The sequence below is a fragment of the Dermochelys coriacea genome, chromosome 2, assembly GCF_009764565.3.
Source record: "Dermochelys coriacea isolate rDerCor1 chromosome 2, rDerCor1.pri.v4, whole genome shotgun sequence".
Classification (NCBI taxonomy): Eukaryota; Metazoa; Chordata; order Testudines; family Dermochelyidae; genus Dermochelys; species Dermochelys coriacea.
The window spans coordinates 234,733,469-234,755,702 of record NC_050069.1 but is presented as its reverse complement, the minus strand read 5'-3'; the positions used below and the strand labels follow the sequence as shown (position 1 = coordinate 234,755,702).

Below are 22,234 nucleotides of genomic sequence, written 5' to 3'. Positions count from 1 at the left end.
GTCTATAGTAAGACATCAATGAAACAACAATGTGAATTTATGTTCCACATTCCTGGGGTTTGAAGTCTGATCAATTTGCTTTTTTGGTCAGAATTATTTCAAAAGGGCATTTTTCTGAATCAAAACTATACAATCCATCAATTAATTTAATGAAGAATCAATTTTCGGCTCATCTTATCAAACTGCAAAACAAACCTTCAGTGCATCATATTCCTATTAAGTTATCTATTCAAAGTAATGGCAATTTTCCTCCGAGTATAAGGGGAAAGGGAGCAGGCCCCCTAAATAAATATAAATTAAAGTACTGTAATATGATAAAAAAAGTTAAATTAAAAACATTTTTAAAAGATTGTATTTGAGTAGTAGTTTATTAGGAGACCCTGCCAGTCTGGAGCCGCACCTTGCACTGCCACCTCTGCAGAGGGAAGTGAGTGTACGTCAGTGTTTGGGTCTTAAACCAGAGAAAGTACAGAAAGTAATGACCTAATTGAGTAGGACTGCAGGTTCAGAGAATGTTGGCCTTTTTTTAATTTTTATTTTGTGACCATTGACCTTAAAACTCTGAAAATGGCTATATAAAGGTGGGGTCTTCTTACTCAACAGATTTGAGGCTGATCATTCTCTAGTTGCCTTCACAATGGCATGACATGATATGATAAGATATATATATCATATATTATACCATTACATCATTTCCTGTAATGTCACACAAAAATCTATTTCAACAAAGGGTAATATGCAGACAGTAACTGGCCCCCTTGTAAATGTGTAATGATGGCCCTAAATATGGACTATCCTTTACCCAAGAGTCGTTTTTTAAAGCCAGCAAAAACACATTTCATGCTGACAGCACTTATAAAATTGTAAGAAAGGCTTATGTGTACAAAAAATAAAAATACACCATTAGACATCACTCACTGACTGGTAGCATGATAATATTGAATAACAATTAACACTCTAATTTTGAAGGACTTAAATCTGATGATTAACAGCAATGCATAATATTTCAGACACTGCACCTACTTTTACTTGAAGATCTTCTGAGCTTTCTGTTTCCATATACAGGGAAAGCAGCACTGGTAACACATTTGTTACAGCAACAGCACGTGCATGCTCTGGAGTGTGTCTTCCAATCTGTCCCAAGGCCCAAGCAGCCGCTGCCTTAATATGATCTTCTCGTTCCTCTGACAAGCAGATAGACAGCTGTGGCACCCCCTGTAGTATTCATTAAAAACACAAACATTATGAATCTAGGGCAGGACTAGACACTGAAACAGATTATTAGAAAAAGCTTGTTTCTTCTATTTCTATTTTTCTGGCTTGAATAAATTTTAGATGAACATGGGATGGAGCTATCATTTTTCAAGTCAACTATGTGGCCAGAAATAATTTTTTAAAAAATCTATACAAGTCTAACTGGAGAGAGAATATTAAATCTGCCAGTTTCTCTGAGTTTGAGGGCAGTTTGAGTGAATACGTCAGCTACTCTAAAGGATTCAAAGAGCAGATGCCACAATTCAGGCTGCAGCTGAAAGCAAAGCTGCCATTTTTGTCAGACACTGATGTTCCAAGATCTTTAGTATTTTTTTATTTACTTTATACTTTTTTTTATGAACAGGAGTCTTTCATAATGTCATTTTTTCCTTTTTCATTGGACACAATTGATCTAAGAACGACTAATACATTATTACTTAGGGAGATGTTGACCCATAATCATATGAGCTGGGACCTTCGTCAATTAGATTGCTCCCTTAGTCATGCCCAGTTTATAATTAGAATTATGTATTTTGATAATGCATAATACCTATTCAGCTATCCACTGGCCTTAACACACATCAAGACATTATGTTAGATACAATTATATTTAAGAAATATTAAACCCTCTTATTGCCTATTGTAAATATGGTAATTCACCTCCCCTCTAACATTACTATCAAACAGATACATTTAAAACTGAAAAATCTACAAACATCAAACTTATTAAATCCAAAGTATCATATGCATAGCTGAATCAAACTATATTGCATTTCTATATATTTCTACTATATATTGCATTTCAGGGACCAAGATTGTGTGTAAGCATGATGATTTTTGTTGTAAATTTATTATACTAGTAGCAGTGCAGTCATAGTGGTTTAGTAAATGATATGCCATCATAAATTCTTGTTACAAAAAGGATTATAATGTGGGCACAAACATTCATTTTAACAGGAAACAGGCTATAGAAAGTCACACCTTTTCTTGTCTTTGCGTGTGCAAATGCAACTCAGCATAATTTCAACAGATGCTTTTTCTAGTAAACCAATCCATACCAACACTGCACAAAAGCAGCAACTCATTAAGGACCTTATTTTTCCAGACTGTCCCATCATTTTGAACACTTTGAGCAATATTACAGAAGATGCACTCATATCATTAGGTATGTCATCTAGTATCAAAACTATACATGTTTTAAAAAATTGTAATATGGTTAAGTTGTTTATTTAATAAAGGCACACAAATTATAATTCTTATACTGAATAATTTAACCTAAAAATTACATACAACTGTCTAGTCTCATTATTGAAAAGAATGGATATGTTTTATCAGCCGTTTAAGTGCACTGTTACTGCCAAGTGTGAAATTTAATACTGATGTAGTTTTACTCTTTCCTTAATAGTTATCTGCAAGTACATGACTGAAAACCAGGGCCCTGATCTTACAGTTATACATGTACTTAACTTTAAGTGCTTGAGTAACTTCACTGATTTCAATGGAGCTACTCAAGTGGTGAAAGTTAAGCATGTGATTAAGTGTTTGCAGGATCAGAACCTAAGGGACATACAAAACAGAAAAATATGCTGGTACTTTTTCTATGATGTGCATTACTAAACAAACCAATAAACCACTCCACCCAATCATTTGTGGGACTATATTCTACCTCTTCTTCTCAGAAACTCACGGTAAGGTTATAAGAAAACAATGAAGCAGGAGCTAACCTTGGAGATGATCACTGCCATTGCCAGGTTCTCAGAATGAGCTGCTACGTAACCAAGCATCATGATGCCGGGCAGCCTGATGTTTCCTTTGCAGTTGCCAATGCAATCAATCACAGCAGCAACTCCTCCTGTATTGACTATAAGCTGTGAAAGCTGAAAGAAAATAAACTAGAGAAATTAGATACTGTAGCGCATCTATAGCCATAAAGCAGTGTACTCAGGAGAGTATTAAGTATTTCACTCCTGGTTTTTAAAAAGCGTATTTCTATTGTTCACAATCTAGTTACACTGGACTAAAACTGGAGTAACCGAGTGATGAATCAGATCCATTCTTTGGACTTCTGAGTGCTAATAATGTAGCAAAACAATGACATTGTGATGAATGTCTCTGTTTTCTATTAACTTTACTGCAAGATAAGCTGGACATTGAATGTTATAGACTTGCCTAATCCAAAAACCTATTTAGTAAGTATTTATTGATGAATTATGCAGACGAAAGTTTAACATACTAATGACTTGTAGAAATATACATATTGAGCCAGATGCTCATTTACACTAAGGCCCAATTACACCACTCAGTGTGTGAAGGGTCCTTAAAGCAGGTTCATGTGTAATTTGCTCTAAGAAGCCTTGGTGCAAAGAATAATCAGGACTGGGGTCTTCAATGCCCACAGAGTAGATTAAACTGTGGTTTATATTTTTCCAAATGATGTCACTTCTAACATCACTTAGACAGCATCATTTGAGTGCTTTAGGACATCACAAACATTTAGAGATTATATTAATTTCATATTATTATGGGGGATTTTTCCACCTATATTGATGGGTATTTTCAGTTTTATCTAAAATTCCCAAAGCATTTTAGGAACAGGACCATTTTATTAATGCAACAGCTTGGTTAGAAGATGACTGCTTTAAAAGTTAAGTACTTTAAAAATATAAATACTCTAGATGGCTGTTGACTGCAGTCACTTAGGGTCAAATCTTGTATCTGTGCACAGCCACAGAAAACAGAAGGGAAGTCCAAGAGAGAGGGGAAGGAATCCTCCCTTTAGGCTGTAGAACAGCCGCAAAGCTATTCCAGGACTACTACTGCAGCCTTCAGACCTACCAGCCCCACACCCCCCTCCCCTGTCCCCTCAAATACGCATAGGGAAGTCCAGTAGAGATGTGCTCCACAGCACTGAGGGGGTTTGGACCACTGCATGAGCTCACCAAATCCTGCTGCCGTACTAGTTCCCTTGTGTTTGCAGAAGCAGGCCAAGGGGACAATTTCCAGAATGTTCATATAAATGATATACCTGACTAGTTTAGAAAAATCCTGGGGCCAGTCAGCTCTAGTGTAGCACAAATTTCTTCAGTTGATTTACAGCAGGGATGATTTTGGTTCAATAGCTATCAGTCTAAAGTCAAGCTTGTGGATTAGAACTTTCCAGTGTCAATGAGAGTCATTAGATTCTATCTAGAGCCTGGTTAGGGCACAATTATTCACAGACCATTGTGGCCAACTCTTGTGATTTTATCTTGAGTCTTATGATATTTAGCATTTAGTTTCAAGCCTCCAGTTTCTGTAGTTCAGAAGCCCAGCTTTCTAGGCTTTTTAAAAGCAAGTTTTTCTTGCTTTTTAAAAGCAAGTTTTTATGGCTGTGGAAAAAACCTGAAATGTGACTCAAGTATCACCTAAAGGCTCAACAACCAGAAGGAAAAGAAAAAAATCCCAGCATTTTAAAATATCTCATGATGTTTAAGCCAATCTCATGATTGGAGGGATAAGGGGGTATCTTGACTCATAATTTTTTAATGTTTGTGGTTTTATTATTTATTATTATTATTATTATTATTATTATTATTATTAGTGCACTCCTCATTCTCTGCACTTAGACCTACTGGTAAGGAAAAGCTAATTATGTACATTGTTCATAGTTTCCTAATCCAATTCATATTCAATTCACATCTCAGAACACCAACAAAAACATTTCCATATTTTTCTAGTGGAAATGACATCGAGCCTTTTGCCCTCCCTTTTTAAAAGCAAATGACGGAATAATACGGCATTGTATTTAAAATGTAAAATCTAATGATGCGACCTTGTATGTGCATTTTCAAGGCGTTACCTCAGGCGTGTGCTTTGCTATCTCTCTAATTAAAGTTGCAGCATTTTTCTTGACATATTCATCTGAGTCCTTCAGGCATGTGAGTACAACTGGGAAAATTTCTGCTTCAACCCCCATTTCTGCAAGATCCACAGAATGCTTTGCTATTTGGCTGAGAGCTGAAAGCACCTGACGCTAGTAAACAGAAAACGTTTTATAAATTATTATTATTATACAAACACCCCACAGCACACAGAGTGTCATCATATACACAGTCTGCTCCATGAAAAAACAAAGCAACACTGAGCAAACAACCAAAGCTATATTGAGTCAATTCACATACCAGTCTAATAGCTGAGAGTATTCACTAGTATTTAATAAAAGTTTCTCCTTAGGTTTACCTCTTAAAATATGCTATATAACAGAAACACAAATACAAGTCACAATTTAACACTATATCTTAAAAGAAAATATAGAAACCTATAGTAATTGTTTTTGCTTGCAAACCATACGATTGAGACCACAAATCTTATATTTAAAATATTCCTTTTTTAAGTGTTTAGCTATATTCTTTTTAATCATGATATTTTATTATTTATTTATAGTTGTAAGAATAAGACAGTAAAACTGTACACAGGAATGGAACTATATTTTCTATAAACTAAACTATAAATATGACAACTTATGAGCTATTGAAACAAATATTCAATGTATTCAAAAAACAAATACATTATTGTATTTAAATATTAAACTGGAATGTTTTTATAACACAACCAGAAATGTGTAACTCTGCTTTCCAGTAACTGAGTTGTGCACATAATACCTATTAAATCCATTTAACAGGTTTTAAAGTTTAGGGGCTTGGATTTTACATTTAATACCAAATTTGTTTCTTAGATGTTACTACATAAACCTCTCTGTGCACTGCTGCCCTAGAACAAACACTATTCATTTGAAAGACTAGTTTCACTGTTTCTTATTGAAGAGCTATTGAACACACAAAAATAATCAGAACTCTTTATCAATTGTGTAGTTATGCTTTTTTTGTTAGACATTTCAATAAGATCTTTCTAAATAAATATGGATACCAATGTCCTCAGTTTAGTAACAAATAATGCCTGGTGTAATTTAGAAAAAAAAATTTAAGTACCTTCAGTTTAGCATCAGGGTTCAGGATCATCTGAGCTAAGTGAGCAATAGCCCCCGCATCCACTACTGTCTGGGCTAACTCTGGAGAATGCTTTGAAATATCACTGAGGGCTGAGGCAGCAATCCTTTTCAAAGCAATTTCTGGCTCCTGGATACAGAGTACTAAAAGAGGAACAGCTCCTGCATCCACCACAGCTTGTGACAGTTCTGTAGGTCCAAGAAAAGTAATTAAGTGAGTATGGGTGACTGACCCTTGTGCAAGCCATTTTTCACCCTGACAGATAGAGCAAAGGAAAAAGGGGAGGGTGTACTTCACTGTCTCGACATCTGCATTTCAAATCAGCCCTCCTGGTTTCATAAACCATGTGGACCAATCCACAACTGAAAAGAATACAGGTCAATAGATGGACCCCCATTTACATGCACACATTTGAGGTAGATTAAGCTGAAATGGTTTGTTATTCTGTGTTTAAAAAAAAAAAAAAAGAGTAAGCAGATGTCAGCTGTTTAAGCCCTGGCTATTCTGCACTGATCAATAGGCAAGCATTTTATGCATGGCTAACAACAGAGAAAGCTAAAGTACCAAAATTTTACCAACCACCCTAATTAGACAACATTTTGTCCGTTTAAATGATAAGCAGATATTAATATGGATCATGTGCCAAATACAGCAATACTATTTTTTTAAAAAAACATATGTTTTATACTGTTCATTGAAAAAAAAAAAAGCACCTTGTTTTGTAACAGAACCCAACTAGGAATTGCCACCATCCATTTAAAAGAAGAACATTTTGATGGCACTAAAATACAAATTCTACCACATATATTTAGCTAAATGAGGTGTATTTTCATTGTGAGATTATGCATTTGGGTTTAGCACAACATCCTTAGCTAACTTCATCTTAATTTTAAAAAACATGTAATTAGCTGACTTATTCAAGAACTGCAGTATTAGAAATTCATTAGCTCTTTCCCTATATTTGGCATTAATCACAGTAATGAAATAAGAAATTATTAGATAATGAGGTGCAAAAACTACATGATAGCCATTTTAAGATGTTAAGTAATGAATACAAAACACATTAGTTTCAAATAACCTTTTAGTGTCTTAAATAAGGTTTTGCTACGTTCTATCCTTGTTATGCACATCCATTCTTATCTTTAACATTTAACTTGGTTTACAGTACCATGGCAACATATGGCTATTGTATTTCAAGGACCTAGCTTAGCTTTTCATTTACAGTCCATCAATCAAGGCTTTCCCTATTAAGAAACATATACATATATATATATACACACACACACACACATACACACGCACACAATCTTTCATTAAGTATGTATAGTTATGCAGTCATTATGCTGCTTGTATTTTGTTAGTACCCAAATCATCTTTATGACTCTGTGTTTTTTGAATTAGTAGACCATAGATGCTCACCCAGACATGCATTGAACACACATGTTTTTACACTGTACTTAGGACTTTACATGGTTAAAGTAATTATTTTATGAAGCAATATTTATATTATAAATACAGGAATTTTTAAAAGATTATTACAATTAATCTTCCAGGGTTCACTTTCAAAGAAATATTTTATTGAAAATTAGGGGTTTGCGTATATACCCAAGTCATATGCATCTAATACACGCTCACACAGCAGATATCTCTCTCTAAAAGGTAAAGCGATACATATATATACAAAGCCCAGGATTTCAACAAAACTCTGTGTTGGAGTGTGCATTTACAATTCACAACTTCAAAACAAAATTTAGTAAAGAAGGTTATTTGAGCACAAAGATATTGAAAGCAAGTGACAAACTGTTCCATTTATGTATTTGTAATGAAAAATGTGTAAAGTAATACTTGACTCCCACCAAAAATATGTTTTGGTATTGTATACTAATTGATGTAGACACATGATTTATTCCTAATCAAAAGGTCTGTTAAAGGAAGAGAATATCCAGAAAAATAAAAACAGACAGTCCAGCTGAGCAGCCTACTAATGTAACAGCCTCTTTAGAGGCAACTTCAAAGGCATCATCGCAATTGCCTGAAGACTGCCAAGGAGATGATGCCAAGGAAATCACATCAAGGAGATAGGTGATGCTGCTGGAAAAATATATTTCATGGCTTACTGTCAGGATATTGTCATCACCTTTTATAAAGAAAAAGGAGGAAGAGGAGAAGTGGTATAATGTCTTAAGGTCACCGCTAAGCCCTAACTTGTTTTTTTTTAAATTAATGATCCACAAAATTTAAAAAGGAACACAAACTAAGTGTGATTTAGTTTAAATCTTTTCTGAAGGTCTAGGAAACTGATGACATTTAAATACTTTTTTAAACATGACCAGTATGAACCATGAGTATCTGCTTTTCTGATATTGTTTGTAAGATGTATCTGTTTGTATCTGTTATGGCTAAAGACATAATTAATGTAGGCTCCCAACTGCACCCCTAAGATCCACAAAGATAGGGGGAAGGTGGGATGGCAGAGGAGTGAGCAGGTTGAGATAGGGCTGCAGGGAAACGCATATCATTCCCATCCCCCCTGCCACTAATGCCTAGCATCACCCAAGACAGAAATGTAACATGGCCTGGGGCATAACACTGATGGGAAAATCTCCATTTAAAGGGTGCCTTCTTGGCATGGCTTTGTTGGAGCTATGCTGCCAAAGAGTAGGGTCAGCCAATGACAAATTCAGTGGCCCTGGCTTATCTCTGATTCCCCAAGATTCAGGAGCTTTGTGTGTGGTCCCTGTGGCCTGTTCTTTAGGGGAGACTGGGACAAATTCTTCCCCCAACAGAAAAATTGCAGAGAAATCTCTGTGATGTTTACCTTGTGGAGATTTTAATTCCTTTAGCCTTCTCTTATAAGCTTTCCTATAGCATGGGGGAGGAGATCAGGCCCCATATTTGCTCATGTCAGTATTTAAGGAGAGACGCAAGATTCCAACTGGTTTCAAAGTAGCTACAAGATTCCAACTGTTCATTTCCCCTCTGCCCCCAATCTTGCTACCTATCCTCACTGTCATATCCTACCCCATCACTTCCCTTGCTCTCCGTGCCCAAAATCCCAAATGCTCTTCCCAAATGCTATCATTAGGTCTGTGTTCTCTCTCCACTAGTGGCCAAATGATTTTTTCCATCCATACATTCTTTGAGTTGGCGCAGCCCAGTTTAAGCCCTGCCAACATGCAGCAAGAAAGAGCAGTGGTCAAAGAAACACTCATCATCTGTTTTCAGAAACCTTCTCATTTGCTTGTGTTTATTTGCAACGTGCACATGTGAAACAAAATTTATTTTTCTCAAAAAGAGATTCAATATAGCATCACTTTCTATAGTGTCTTTCATTCAACCTATACACCCTCCAAGACACTTTAGAGAGTTAAATTATACAATTGCAAAAGTTTTTTTCTCTCACTCTCTCTCTCTCACACACACACGCAGAGGGAGAGAGAGGGTGGAAAAACTGATAAGGAAAGGGAGAAAAAATATCTTTTCAGATGAAGTTTGAAAGCAAATGGAGAGACAAAGAAAGACAGGGAAGCTGATCTGGATGGAAGGAGATGCAATAAAATCATCTTCATCACAAAAAGTGTAAAGATTATGTGGAGAGACAGAGAGGAGGCCAGTGCCTAATGAACAGAGGGAGGAGAAGCAGAGAGATGAGAGGTTCCTGAGGCAGTCTGGTGCTGGTCCTTGAAACATTTTTGAAAACAAGAAGGGTAGTTTTGAACTGGAACCTGAAATTGGGAACAAGGGGAATTGTCTGCTCACGTGTCTGATGTGGCAGTTCTTCTCTGTCCACAAGAGAAAGCAGGAAGCATTATGCTGGGCAACAGGAGAGGTCTGTAAAAGGAATTGCTATTGTCAAGATAACCAAAAATGAAAGGAGGATTCCAGCAAGGTAGAGTCAAGGCACTGACATACATGGACAACACTGTTGAGAGGCCAACAGGAAGATTTGCAGACATGGAAAATGTGAAGGGATAAGGAAACCTCAGAGTCAATGACACCAAGATTACAGACAATGGAAAGGATGCAGTTGTACCTAACTGAAGCTGAGATCAAGTCATGAGTTTTGTTGGTCACCAGAAGTGGAAAGTGAACAGGGAGCAGCAGTCATTAAGAGCCTGATTCAAAGTCCAATGAAATCAATGTGGGTTTTTACGCTGACTTCCAAAAGTTTTGGATCAGGCCCCAGAAGTGTCAAAAGAAATGTACATTTGACTATTACTAGTGTAAAAAAGTGTTAGTTAACAGTAATTGGTTGATTGCTCATCAGTGATGGTGCCCCAACGATCAATATGGTTATGGGAGTGATGATGATGATGATGAATTGTAAAGATAAGAGGGCAGGAAGTGAAAAGCCAGGGGCTACAAAATAAATCTTCTGGCCCTCCATAGAGGAGAGGTCTTGGTGCAGAATGGAAATCACCACCAGATTCAGAAAGAGGACAAGCTGTCCAAAAAGTAAGAGTGGAAGTATGGCTACAGGGAACCAAATGCACAGCTAAGCTGCTGGTGTAGGCAGACAAATTCAACCATAATGACAGGCTTCAGAGGGGTAGCCGTGTTAGTCTGTATCAGCAAAAATGAGGAGTCCTTGTGGCACCTTAGAGACTAACAAATTTACTTGGGCATAAGCTTTCGTGGGCTATAACCCACTTCATCAGTGCATTTTTCACTCCATGCATCTCATGAAGTGGGGTACAGCCCACGAAAGCTTATGCCCAAGTAAATTTGTTAGTCTCTAAGGTGCCACAAGGACTCCTCGTTGTTTTTGCTGATACAGACTAACACGGCTACCCCTCTGAAACCTGCCACTAGTGAGTGTATCACAGGTTCCTCCTCTGTGCCACTCTGCAAAAGATAGGAGTTATTATGTTCCACAGCTACAGCGCCTTGGCTCTTGATGTTTGGTGGCCCCTGTATGACCTGTAGCAGTTCTGGGTTCAATCTTTCTCGTATGTTGACCAAGACGGCAGCTATCACAAATGTAAAACTCCCATTTACCTCAGGGGGAGTTGAACTGGGCCCTATGCCCTTTGTTACCTTTAGAACACTGTATCCCACCCAGATCAGTCAGTTGAAGCTGATACAGGATTGATACAATACTCACACATCTTCATGAAGAACTGAGATGAGTATTCCAATTATTGTTCTCTCTATGAAGCCATGAAATTATACTGCTAAGCCACCAACCAGGCCTTATTTCTATTCATTATAAACTAAAATCATAGCCACCAAGTTTTGTGCAACAACTAGGATACAAGTCACCAGTTTGAGAGAGGGGGATTCCAGGGCTTTAACCTCAAAGCTTCATGGTATGAAAGATTCCCCTTCATGTGTAACATTTTATGTATATTTTAATGAACTAATTTGCATATAACAATAATGTTAGTATTAAACAAATTGTATGAATTTATTGCTGATGAGAGGATTTGCTTGATGGCTCTGATGAAGTCCCACACACTGCCAGCATGCATCAATCCTAAAGAGGGTGCAGGAGGAGAACAACTTCCATTAGGGAAAACGGGTATTTCAGTCTCACGATTCATCCAGTTGTTCATCTCTCTCTCAGGTCTGCCAATTCATGCAAAGCATAGCTTATGATGCAGGAGCTGGAACTGAGATCTGTCAAACTTCTCTCGTACAGGGGCCACCAAACATCCATTAGATGGTAATTTTTAATCCCTACTGAACTGGACTGGATTCAAACTGGTGACAAATAGGTGCAAAGCTCTATCTCTTACCAATGCCCTGAGACATGTGGCACCTTTGAGAATCTGGCTTGTTTTCATATAATCATGGAAATGTAGGGCTGGGAAGGTCCTTAAGAGGTCATCAAGTCTAGCCCCCTGTGCTGAGGCAGAACCAAGTAAATCTAGACTATCCAACCTGTTCTTAAAAGCCTCCAATGATGGGGATTCCACAACGCCCCTTGGAAGCCTATTCCAGAACTTAACTATCCTTTATAATTAGAAAGTTTTTCCTAATATCAAACCTAAATCTCCCTGAGATTAAGCCCATTACTTCTTGTCCTGCCTTCAGTGGACATGGAGAACAACTGATAAATTCCTCTTTGTAACAGCCCTTAATGTATCTGTTATCAGGTCCTCCTCCTGTCTTCTTTTCTCAAGACTAAACATATCCAGTTATTTTAATTTTTCCTCATAGGGCAGGTTTACTAAATCTGCCATCATTTTTGTTGCATTCTTCTGGACTGTTTCCAATTTATCCACATCTTTCCTAATGTGTGGAGCCCAGAATTGCAGTCTGTGCTTCAGCTGAGGCCTCACCAATGCAGAGTGGAATGGGATAATTACCGCCGGTGTCTTACATATAATACTCTTGATAAAACACCCCAGAATTACATTAGACTTTTTCGCACCTGCTTCACATTGTTGACTTGTATTCAATTTGTGATCCACTATAACCCTCAGATCCTTTTCATCAGTATTATCACCTAGCCAATTATCTAAGTGGACCTGATGAGACAAGATCGCACATTCACTGAAGCAGTCTGAAATTGGAGCCAATTACTCAGACAATACTTGAAATCACCTGAAAAAGAACTGCAATTCTAGGACTCACAAGTTTGGGGGTGATGTTGGGAATCAGAACCAGCAGAAGCTATTTCCTGTCAATTACACTTGGATCTTTTTATATGTATGCATCAGAAATTAAAGTGTTTTCTTTCCCACCTTTCTTCCCAGATTTCTTTCTCTAGCTTGTGGATCATGCTTGACCCCTTGTAATGAGACAGTTACACCTATGGCCCAAATCATCTCACAAGGTAGTATCAAAATGTTCAAAGTAGCAGTGTTGGACAGGAAGAACTAGCACTGTGATTCACTAAAGGAAACAGGGATGGGAAGAGGGCTGGACAGGAACAAAAAAGTCGGATTTGTTGTCAGAAGTTGTTGTTAAAAGTCAGAAGTTGAGCTGTTCCATCAGGAAGAGGTCGGAGCTTGGTCTACATGGACAGAAGTTCTGGAAAGATGACTTTATTAAATCAAGTGCTGACCTTTTGGGAGCTTACACAAGCAAGGTCTCCTACTCTCTGGACATATAAGCAAGATCTCCCACAATCTATAATCAAGTGCCCACTCACATAAACACAACAAAAGACAACATTCAAATTCATACTAAATACAATATTTCAGAATATAAAATCATTTCAACAGCTACAATTATTCCAGGGTCAACACACTAAGCTCTTTCATCCAAATAAACTCCAGCTATTTCCCCCTCACATACAAGTGGTCAGGGGAGTTTGACCTCACAACCCTTAACTCCACAACCCTCTACCACTTGAACTAAAGGAACAACTGGTAGAAGTAAGCTATTACCCTGGATCAGTCCTTAAATAGGAACATGATATACACATTAAAAGTAGTGTTACACAACTATATGTGAGAGAGTAGTAGACTGTTGGGTACCAGATTCCTGGGATCTGTTCCTGTCTCTGGGAGAAGAGCGTTGTCTAGAGGTTAAGAGCAATGATTACAGATAGTATAGTCAAGCCAATAGATTTGGCACATTTGTTCTGAAAGGCAGTGCAGCCAAGCAGATGAGATTTGGTTCTGTGATGTTAGGTGACATCAGTTCTATTCCGAGTTTTCCCAGAAGTGATGTTGTACAACCTCTCAGTTATGCTATTTGTTAAATTAAGGGAATAAATGCTGGAGGGATTAGGAGTCCTTGTTCAGTAATAAGGGCTATGAAGTGCACAGAAATATTAAAACCATCAGTAAAAGTGGTGAAGTCAGAATCTGTGGTTTGCTGGTCCTCATCCCAATGCATCTCCTCCTAAGCCAAAGGGCATTTCATGGGGGAATGCCTCTCTCATGTTGCCAGGCATTAAGGTCTGCCAAATATACAGGTGTTACACAAGATCTGAAACTTGGTGGATTGGTAAAATAGAGTAGAATTCAATTCCAAATGTAAGATTTAATGTCGGGGGGAAATCATTTTCTGAGTTATAAATTACAATAAATCAACTTATCACAATGTGTAATCACGTTTAAACAAACAATATTACGGTGAAAGATAGCACACACAAAACCTATTACCTGAATTATGTCTGGCAATATACCCAAGTGCCCAGGCTGCAGCTTCCTTTACTCCAGGGTCAAAATCTTCCAAGCAAATCACAAGTGTATCCAGTGCTCCACAATCAACTATTGCTTGGGCTAGCTGAGGAGAATGTTTACCAACCGCTCTTAACACAAATGCAGCTGCTTTCTTGTAGAAACGCTACACAAATTGGAAACAAAACAAAACATACATTTTTACTAACATCATTTACTTCAAAAATCAAAAAGATCAGAACAAATATTAAAATAAGTATTTTACTATTACTTAATTGATTGATTTTACTATTACTGAATTAATTGATTAATTCCTATTGCAGTAGCACATAAGTACCCAAATTAGGGATGAAGGCTCCATTGTACAAGACACTGAACAAATTAACACATACAGACCCTGTCCTAGTCAGCTCACAATCTAAGATGCTGACAGTATGCAATAGATAAACAAACAGACAAAATGGGAGGGTTGAGGAGGTGTGACAAAAAGGTAACAGGAAAGATACATATATCTGCATAAATTAATGCTCATAACTCACAAAAGCTATGCAAATACAATAAATCTGATCTGTTGGACCAGACTGTGTATGTTATGCACCTATCTGCCCCCAGCACAGGGAAAGATCCCGGACAGATTCTATCTAAGGTATTTATATGGCCTCCAATATTATAGAATGTATTTATCCTCACAAGCCCAATAATATTACTCCCATTTTACAGATGGGGAACATACAGACTAATGGCCAGATTTTCAAGAGTATTTAGGAACCTAATGATGCAGATAGATGCCTAATAAGATTTTCAAAAATTCCTAAGTGAGTTGGGTGCCTAAGTTTCAATGAAGTCTATGAGAATTAGGCACTAGCCTGCTTTATGTGCCGTTATAAATTCCACTGGCTGCCTATGTATATCATTAAGTACCTACATACCATTAAAATGCTGGCCTTAAATGATCTGCTCAACGTCTCTCAAGTCCCAAGCTAGTACCCTAAACACTGGATCACCCTTCCTCTCTAACTCTCTTAGGACAGCATAGCATGCTCCCCTTTGTGCACTTGGCCATCTCTCTTCCCTACCCCCTTTGGGTTCCTTGTGCCCCTGTGGGCACTAGAAGGGAGCAGTCCTTGTGCTTTCTCTGAGCAAATACCAAGATTGTGCCTTGGCTTTGTGAGGGGAGTACACAGGTGACTGTGAAGCATCTGAGGGCCAACACCTCCTACATGCCTATTGTGATGGGGTTTATAGACCCCTCACTAAGACTAAAGGAGCAAGACCAAGCCAAGAAGGCCCCACCCCTCAGCAGCTGCAGAATATGCTCCAAATGGAGGACCTGCTTAAAATGGGACTCTGGCAATCAAGCTGGGGGGAGAGTGAAGGAAAGGCTGTCTGTAAGAAGGAAGCCAGTTAGGAGAAGAACCTGGACCATGGGTAAGACCTCACTGGGCAGCCAGGGTCCTGACCGCTTTTTCTTTCCCCTTCTACCTGACAAGGGGAAATCACTGGACACTGCAATTTGGAAGCCCACGCTGACTACCTGAATCACTGAGACTGCTTGAACAACCTTCTGTGAGGAGGGAAGCAGAGGGCTGTGACCATGGTCCAAACTGAAGAGAGCACTGTGAAGATAGGAAGTGGCCCATGGAAGGCTGATCTGGGGTATCAGTTAGTGGGGATGGAAGCATACCACCCCCATCCTCCCTTTGGTCCCTGGCCCAGGATCCAGTTGAGAAGGAGGGCCCAGCTCTCCCTACCCTTCCGTCTGCTCCTAGCCCAACTGAGGGCAACCCTGAAAAGGACAAACTGTAACTTGGCTAACATGCCCCCAGACTGCCTGACAAGAACCCCTCCCTCAGGACTTTGGAAATTAATGAGCTGTGGGCAACCTACTAGGCCTGCTGGCCCCTAAGTGAACCTATAAAAATGGGCCAGGCAAAATCTAGTCTTCATGTAGTTAGTGTGCAAATTGACAGTTGTTAGCCTAAGGGCCTGATCCCAATGAAATTAAAATGGCAGAACTCCCCAGGACTTCAGTGGCAGAAGAACCTGGTTCTGAAACAGAAAAATAGGTTGCTTTTAATGAAAAAGATATTTTGAATAAGAATAATAATCCTAAAAAATGTGTGTCTCTGCCCAAAGCATAATTTAATAGGAATAATATATCCATGATAGGGCAGATCCCAGCAGGTGTAAACTGGCACAGTTAAATGGAGCTATGCCAGTTTACACCAGCAGAGGATCTGCCCCATTATACACCCTCCTGTGTGTGCATGTGCATTATTCCTGTTATACTGTGGGGAAAAGACACTTTTTAGGGTTTTTTCTTATTCACAATATGTTGTTCTTGAAATAAAACACATTCACAAAAAGCATTTAGAATGTGCTATAAAACCTTTTTTATTTTCACTCAGTTTATATGACAAAACACTTATCTGATCCCTGATCCTGTAAGTCCTGCACATGTACAAGTCAATAGAAGTTCCACTTATGGAGTGCTCACAGGATCTGATCCTTTTTTATACTGATGCATAAAATGAATGGAAAAGGAATGCATAGGGAATTGCCCATAGGAACTAACAAATTACTTGCATGTCTTGCTAAACTCTGTATGAACTGGATAATTAGTTTCCTTCACTTGCCCTCAGTCACTAAAGCACGGTAGGCCTTCTGTGACCTCACACTAATCTTGCTGATGCCCCAAGTGATTTTGAATCACAGCTGCCTCCTGGATGCATTGGCAGTATAGACACTAAAATGGAAAAGATAAGTCAAGGCATCTATGCTAACTTTGTATAGTTTCTGCTATCAAATAAATGATGTAACATCAAACAAACAACAAAGACCATAATTTTCTCTCTTTAAAATACAGTTAAATAACCTAATTATTTATAACTTTGTCTAAGTCCTACTTTGATTCCATACTACATACATATTTTAGAATGAATGGGCAATTCCCTTCAATAATAATATGCAATTTTATTATGACTGTAGAAGTATTAATCAGATATGCAACAATGAAAATATTATTTGATTAGTGATTACTTCTGAATTCTCAAAAGACAAAAAGCTATGTAATTTCATTTCAGTGATAAACATTGATATTTTTAATTCTTTTAAATCTAAACCAACAAAACTACAATCTAAATGCAGTTAAATAAATTGGAATTGTAGCCATATTTTAACTCTCAAATTTCTGTATTTTCCAATCACTAGGAACCATGTTTGAAAACATTGCTGTTAACCTAATTTAGGATCCTAAAATTGTAATCCATCCAAAAACTGTAGGGAAAGTGGGGGAGAGCCTGTCAGATATATTTGTGCTATATCATATGACATTTTATTTGACAAACAAGCAGATTAAACCCTTTTAATGTATTGTACTGTCTGTGCCAATAATTAGATTTTATATTCCTTGTGCTATAAAAGTTTCCAAACGTTCATGTTTGGAGATGTTAACTACAGGATAACTGCAGTTCAATTTATGTGCATTTTATAAGTGTTCAGAATTAAAGACAAATTCTAACCAATTATCAGTACAGCATTTCTGATTATTTAAAAAAAATCAGCCTTCTACAAATCCTTTCATTAACACTTCAGAAAAATAAAGCTTCCATGAATATATTACAGATAATGCAGAATAAGAATTTTTAAATGTCTCATTGAGTTACAATTATGACTACAGTATATTTTGACCTACCAGGAGACCAATGTACATGCTATATGTAACTTCAGTACATGTATTACTGCACTAAGAGTCAAGACAGTTCATTATGTTTTTTTTCACTGGCAGTTAAATTGTTTAAGAAAATAAAAATTCCTTACATTCTGTTCAGCCAGTGAATATACAAGCTGTGGAAGAATGTCTCCCTTAACAACCGCCTCTGCCAGGTCATCGTTATAATTGGCAAGTCTCCCAAGAGCCAAAGCAGCAGTCTGTTGAATAGTTGGGACCACGTCCAATAGAAGAGGCCTCAGCAAAGACATTACACCTGAGTTGCATTAGGAAGAAGAAGAAAGAGACAATACAAATAAGCAAAGATTTATCTAAACAGACTTTTTTTCATAAAAACAAATTAGACTCTTACAAGTAGCAGAAACTTGTGGTAAATTCACAAATGTTCCACTGAAAATTAATCAAATATTTGCCTGTTCCTATAACATTCCCATCTGTTTTCCTGCAAGTAAAGATGTATTTGCAACACATGGGTGGGCGATGTATTATATCTAGGTACTGATTTGCCCCTCCTCTCCTCTCAGCACTTGAATTAATGTCTGTAAAGTTCTCAGATACTTATCTATCACCACAACATCCCTATGTAGTAGGGAAGTACTGCTATCCCCATTATACATATGAGGAAGCAAGTCTCATTTCCAGTTCAGCACAATAATCACAAAACCATCTTTCCACTCCTCTCCTGATAGTCCATCTGGCATAAAACAATATACCTAAGCAGGTGAGTATTTGGGGGCAAATCTTGAAAAATCAAGCAAAATCTTTTTATTTGGGCTTTGCTCTACATGAAGTCATCCTGGCCCCAACAGGCCAGGAATCTGGACAGAGGCTACAGCTTTATAGCAGACTATGGGAAGAGTAGCAGGTCTGCTTTGCTACACACAGATTTTTTCATCCACAATGTTTAAAGATCTACCAGCTATGCCCTTGTCCCCCTTATGGCTAGTCTACATTCTCTTCCTCCACAGTGAGCTGCAAAGACCTGCTGGGCATACAGGAATATGGAATCTTCTTTTGCAACATCTCTGCTGATTTTGTTCCCTTGTAGTCCCCACAACCAGTTTTTAAAGTGCTTCTGGGACTTAGATTCCCATAGGGCACTCCAGGATTTGGTCCTCTCTTAGAAACACAGTTTAGAGAGACTTAACCATCCTCCAATCTCACTTTTGAAAATTCTAATAGCAAACATAAAAGTTATAATACTCACAGGACATCACAATAGTATTAATCACTTTTTAAAATATAAAACTATAAACAGAAACCTTTACAAATAGAAGCAGTTTAAATTCTTATTTAAAAAAACAACAAATATGCTACCAAGGAAATGCAAATATGCACAAGAAATTCCATCCTGGGCTTCTGGTGATGAAATATTAGGATGTTCCCCTTGATTTATGCTGCCACCACAACCTATTAATGGAATTACACCAGATTACATTACATATATTATAGTGACTAATTTGGGGAGCAAGAGCTGTGATATATTGCTTTCCAGATAGAAGAGTTATTGATATTTCATTATTATTGTAATAATTATTATTTATTATGTATTTATGGTAGTGCCCACAACATGCTCGCCAAACATAAAAAAAAAAGAAAACTCCCTAACCTAAGGAGCTTACATAATGGATGTACCCTGAGGAACTGAGAGTTTGGGTACAATTGTTCCTCACATAATTAAACTATGCAGAGAGATAAAACAATTTAATCTGGAGCAGTTTTGAACTACATTTTATTTTTGACATAAAATACCGTACAAAGCAGAGCCAAATCTAATATAACCTAAAGAAGAAACACAACACAAAAGTTAGGAGATACGTGCATGTCTGCATTAAGAACACAATTTGTAGAGGAGGGGAGGTACTTATTATACTAACTGTGGTTCTTTGAAAGTGTTGCCTCCATATGCTAAGACTTGGTGGACGCGCTACCTCAGCTGTAAAGCAATGGTTGCAATGGGCACAAGAGCCCTGCATCACAGCCTTGAATGTTCAGAGCTATGGTAATTATACTCCATCTGTCTCTTTTTTTCAACAACACCAGTTTGATTCAGCTGATCTAGCCCACTGTCTGTAGTGACAAGTGGAACAGAAGGGGTTCTCCCAAGGGCTCAGTGAGCCCATCAACTTTTCCAGCACCAGGTTAAGAGACCATGATGGAACAAGTTATTTTTATGAGTCTTGTGACGGTGAGTGACTGAAAAAACTTTAGAACTGACCACTGGCAAATTATACACTGGCGTTTCAGACTGACTCGCCTGGATAGAAGACAAGGAGAGAATAAGAGACCAAGTGCAAAAAATAATCCAGAATAGATTATGGGGATGCATACTGTGGAGATGAGTTATTACCAATTTTGTGTCAGGTTACTTAGCCCACCACCAATTAAAGACTTGCACAGAGGGGCTCTGTGGAAGGCAAAATCAGGCTTGGCATCAGTGAAATTCAGGCAAAGAACACTGCTGAGGTTCTCACTGCCAATGAGGCCTCTGTGCCTAAAAAGGTTTTAGGCACTACAGCCACAGATCTCAATCTGTCTGGTATTAATTTCTTTGGTGACTGTGTCATGTGACTTGGCTGGTTTGAATCTGAAAGTGGCAGATTCTGTTCAATCACAGGAGTAGATGGTTAATCTGATGATGTCAGATCCATGGTCAGGCTTGAAAATTGTCCTCAGTGAGGGAGGCACGGAGCCTCACCTGCCTAATGGTGCATATTCAAGGTGGAAAGGCCCTACACACCAAGCAACAAATCAGGAAATAAGCTTCCCCCAAACAGAACAGCCAGCAAGAATGCTGGTCCGCCTCTGAGAACATGGAAGAACACAAAATACACCACTTGATTCCACCCTCATTATTTAGTTCATGATCATGACCAAAATATCTAAGGGCCTAGGTCCATTATAAAATTAAATGTACACAGTTACCTGACACTTACTAGCTAGCTGACTGAATTAACAACATACTGAAATGAAGAGCTTTATGGTCGTGAGAAAGATCACTGTTCCGGGCCAGGAAGAGAATGAGCCTACATCTGTAGCTGGCTGTGAAAAGGAAGTAATGGAACCATCTAGGGCCACACAGACCCTTTAAAAATCTCATCTCAGAACATCAAGTGCTGCGAGAGGAAGCTTGTGCAACCCCAATGGGCACTACTTCCCAGAAAATTCCTAAAGCCCTGTCCTACAAATCAGAATATGCAAAGGCCCCCTCATTGAGGGAAAGCCAAAAATTGAATTCTAATACATGCACAACATTATGAAGGCACTGATAGCAGCTCTGGAGTTAACAATGAACCAGGATTTTCCTTTTAATAGTAACTTTGCAATCTTCTAGTTATTTATCATTGGACCATATTCCATAGAAAGGCAACACTGGGCCCTATGTAAATATTTCTTTGGTCATGGAGGTACATTTGGGGCCTATTCTGCTCAAACCAAGAGGTGGTCTTTGGAGTCTTGACAATGATCAAGGGCCTGATCTTCCCACACTCCTTCTGATAAGATGAAAGAAGTTTATCATTATTAATAAATTATTTATACATCACTTTGAAATATGCTAGGTACTTTACAGAGTATATAAAAAGATAAGACCTGGTATCAACTCCAAAAATCTTATGTTATCAATTTTTATAATCTCATTTTTTTATAAACCATCAACCTCCCCTTATGTTACTGCTTTTGCAGCCAATAATTTCTTATCTTTCCTTTTAAAATGACACATTGCATGCTCAGTCCTCCATTCCTGACACAATGCACACTGCCCACTGAAGATCCGGTTGAGCACAGAGCGATCCGGCACTCTCTGCATCTTCATACTACATAGAATTCAGTAGACAAGAGCAATGCTACTTTTACACTGACTATGGTGGGTTTTCTGCTTTTAATGTATGTTAAACTTGTGCCACTGAACTTCCCTAGTCATAGCAGGAAGCACAGATCCCTCTTTTTCAGGTCAATTTATAAAATGCTCTAAGTTGCCAACAGAGCAGAAGGAAATAATCATTCTACATATTTTGTTTCCAAGCCTTTTCCAAGCCTTATCCAAACCTGCATTTCTATGAACATCTGTGGGTGGGCTTGAGAGTCAACAAACCTTTTTAACATTTTGAGTGGATCAAACTTTGAATGCAACAAAGACTGAAGAAGTCTAGATCTGAGGGGTCCAAGTGCCAGATCCACACTAGGTG

The 22,234-nt window shown here is 38.1% G+C and overlaps 1 protein-coding gene across 1 annotated transcript in view; it reads right to left on the bottom strand.

Moving 5' to 3' along the window:
- SPAG6 (sperm associated antigen 6) overlaps positions 1-22,234 on the bottom strand; it is a 47,831-nt gene that overhangs the window by 11,789 nt on the left and 13,808 nt on the right. Inside the window, exons 3-8 of the mRNA XM_038393346.2 lie at positions 18,137-18,303; positions 14,300-14,483; positions 6,222-6,427; positions 5,093-5,266; positions 2,979-3,131; positions 1,024-1,215 (exon numbers count right to left, since the gene is read on the bottom strand). Of these exons, the coding sequence (XP_038249274.1) occupies positions 1,024-1,215; positions 2,979-3,131; positions 5,093-5,266; positions 6,222-6,427; positions 14,300-14,483; positions 18,137-18,303 (1,076 nt within the window). The remainder of the gene's footprint in view (positions 1-1,023; positions 1,216-2,978; positions 3,132-5,092; positions 5,267-6,221; positions 6,428-14,299; positions 14,484-18,136; positions 18,304-22,234) is intronic.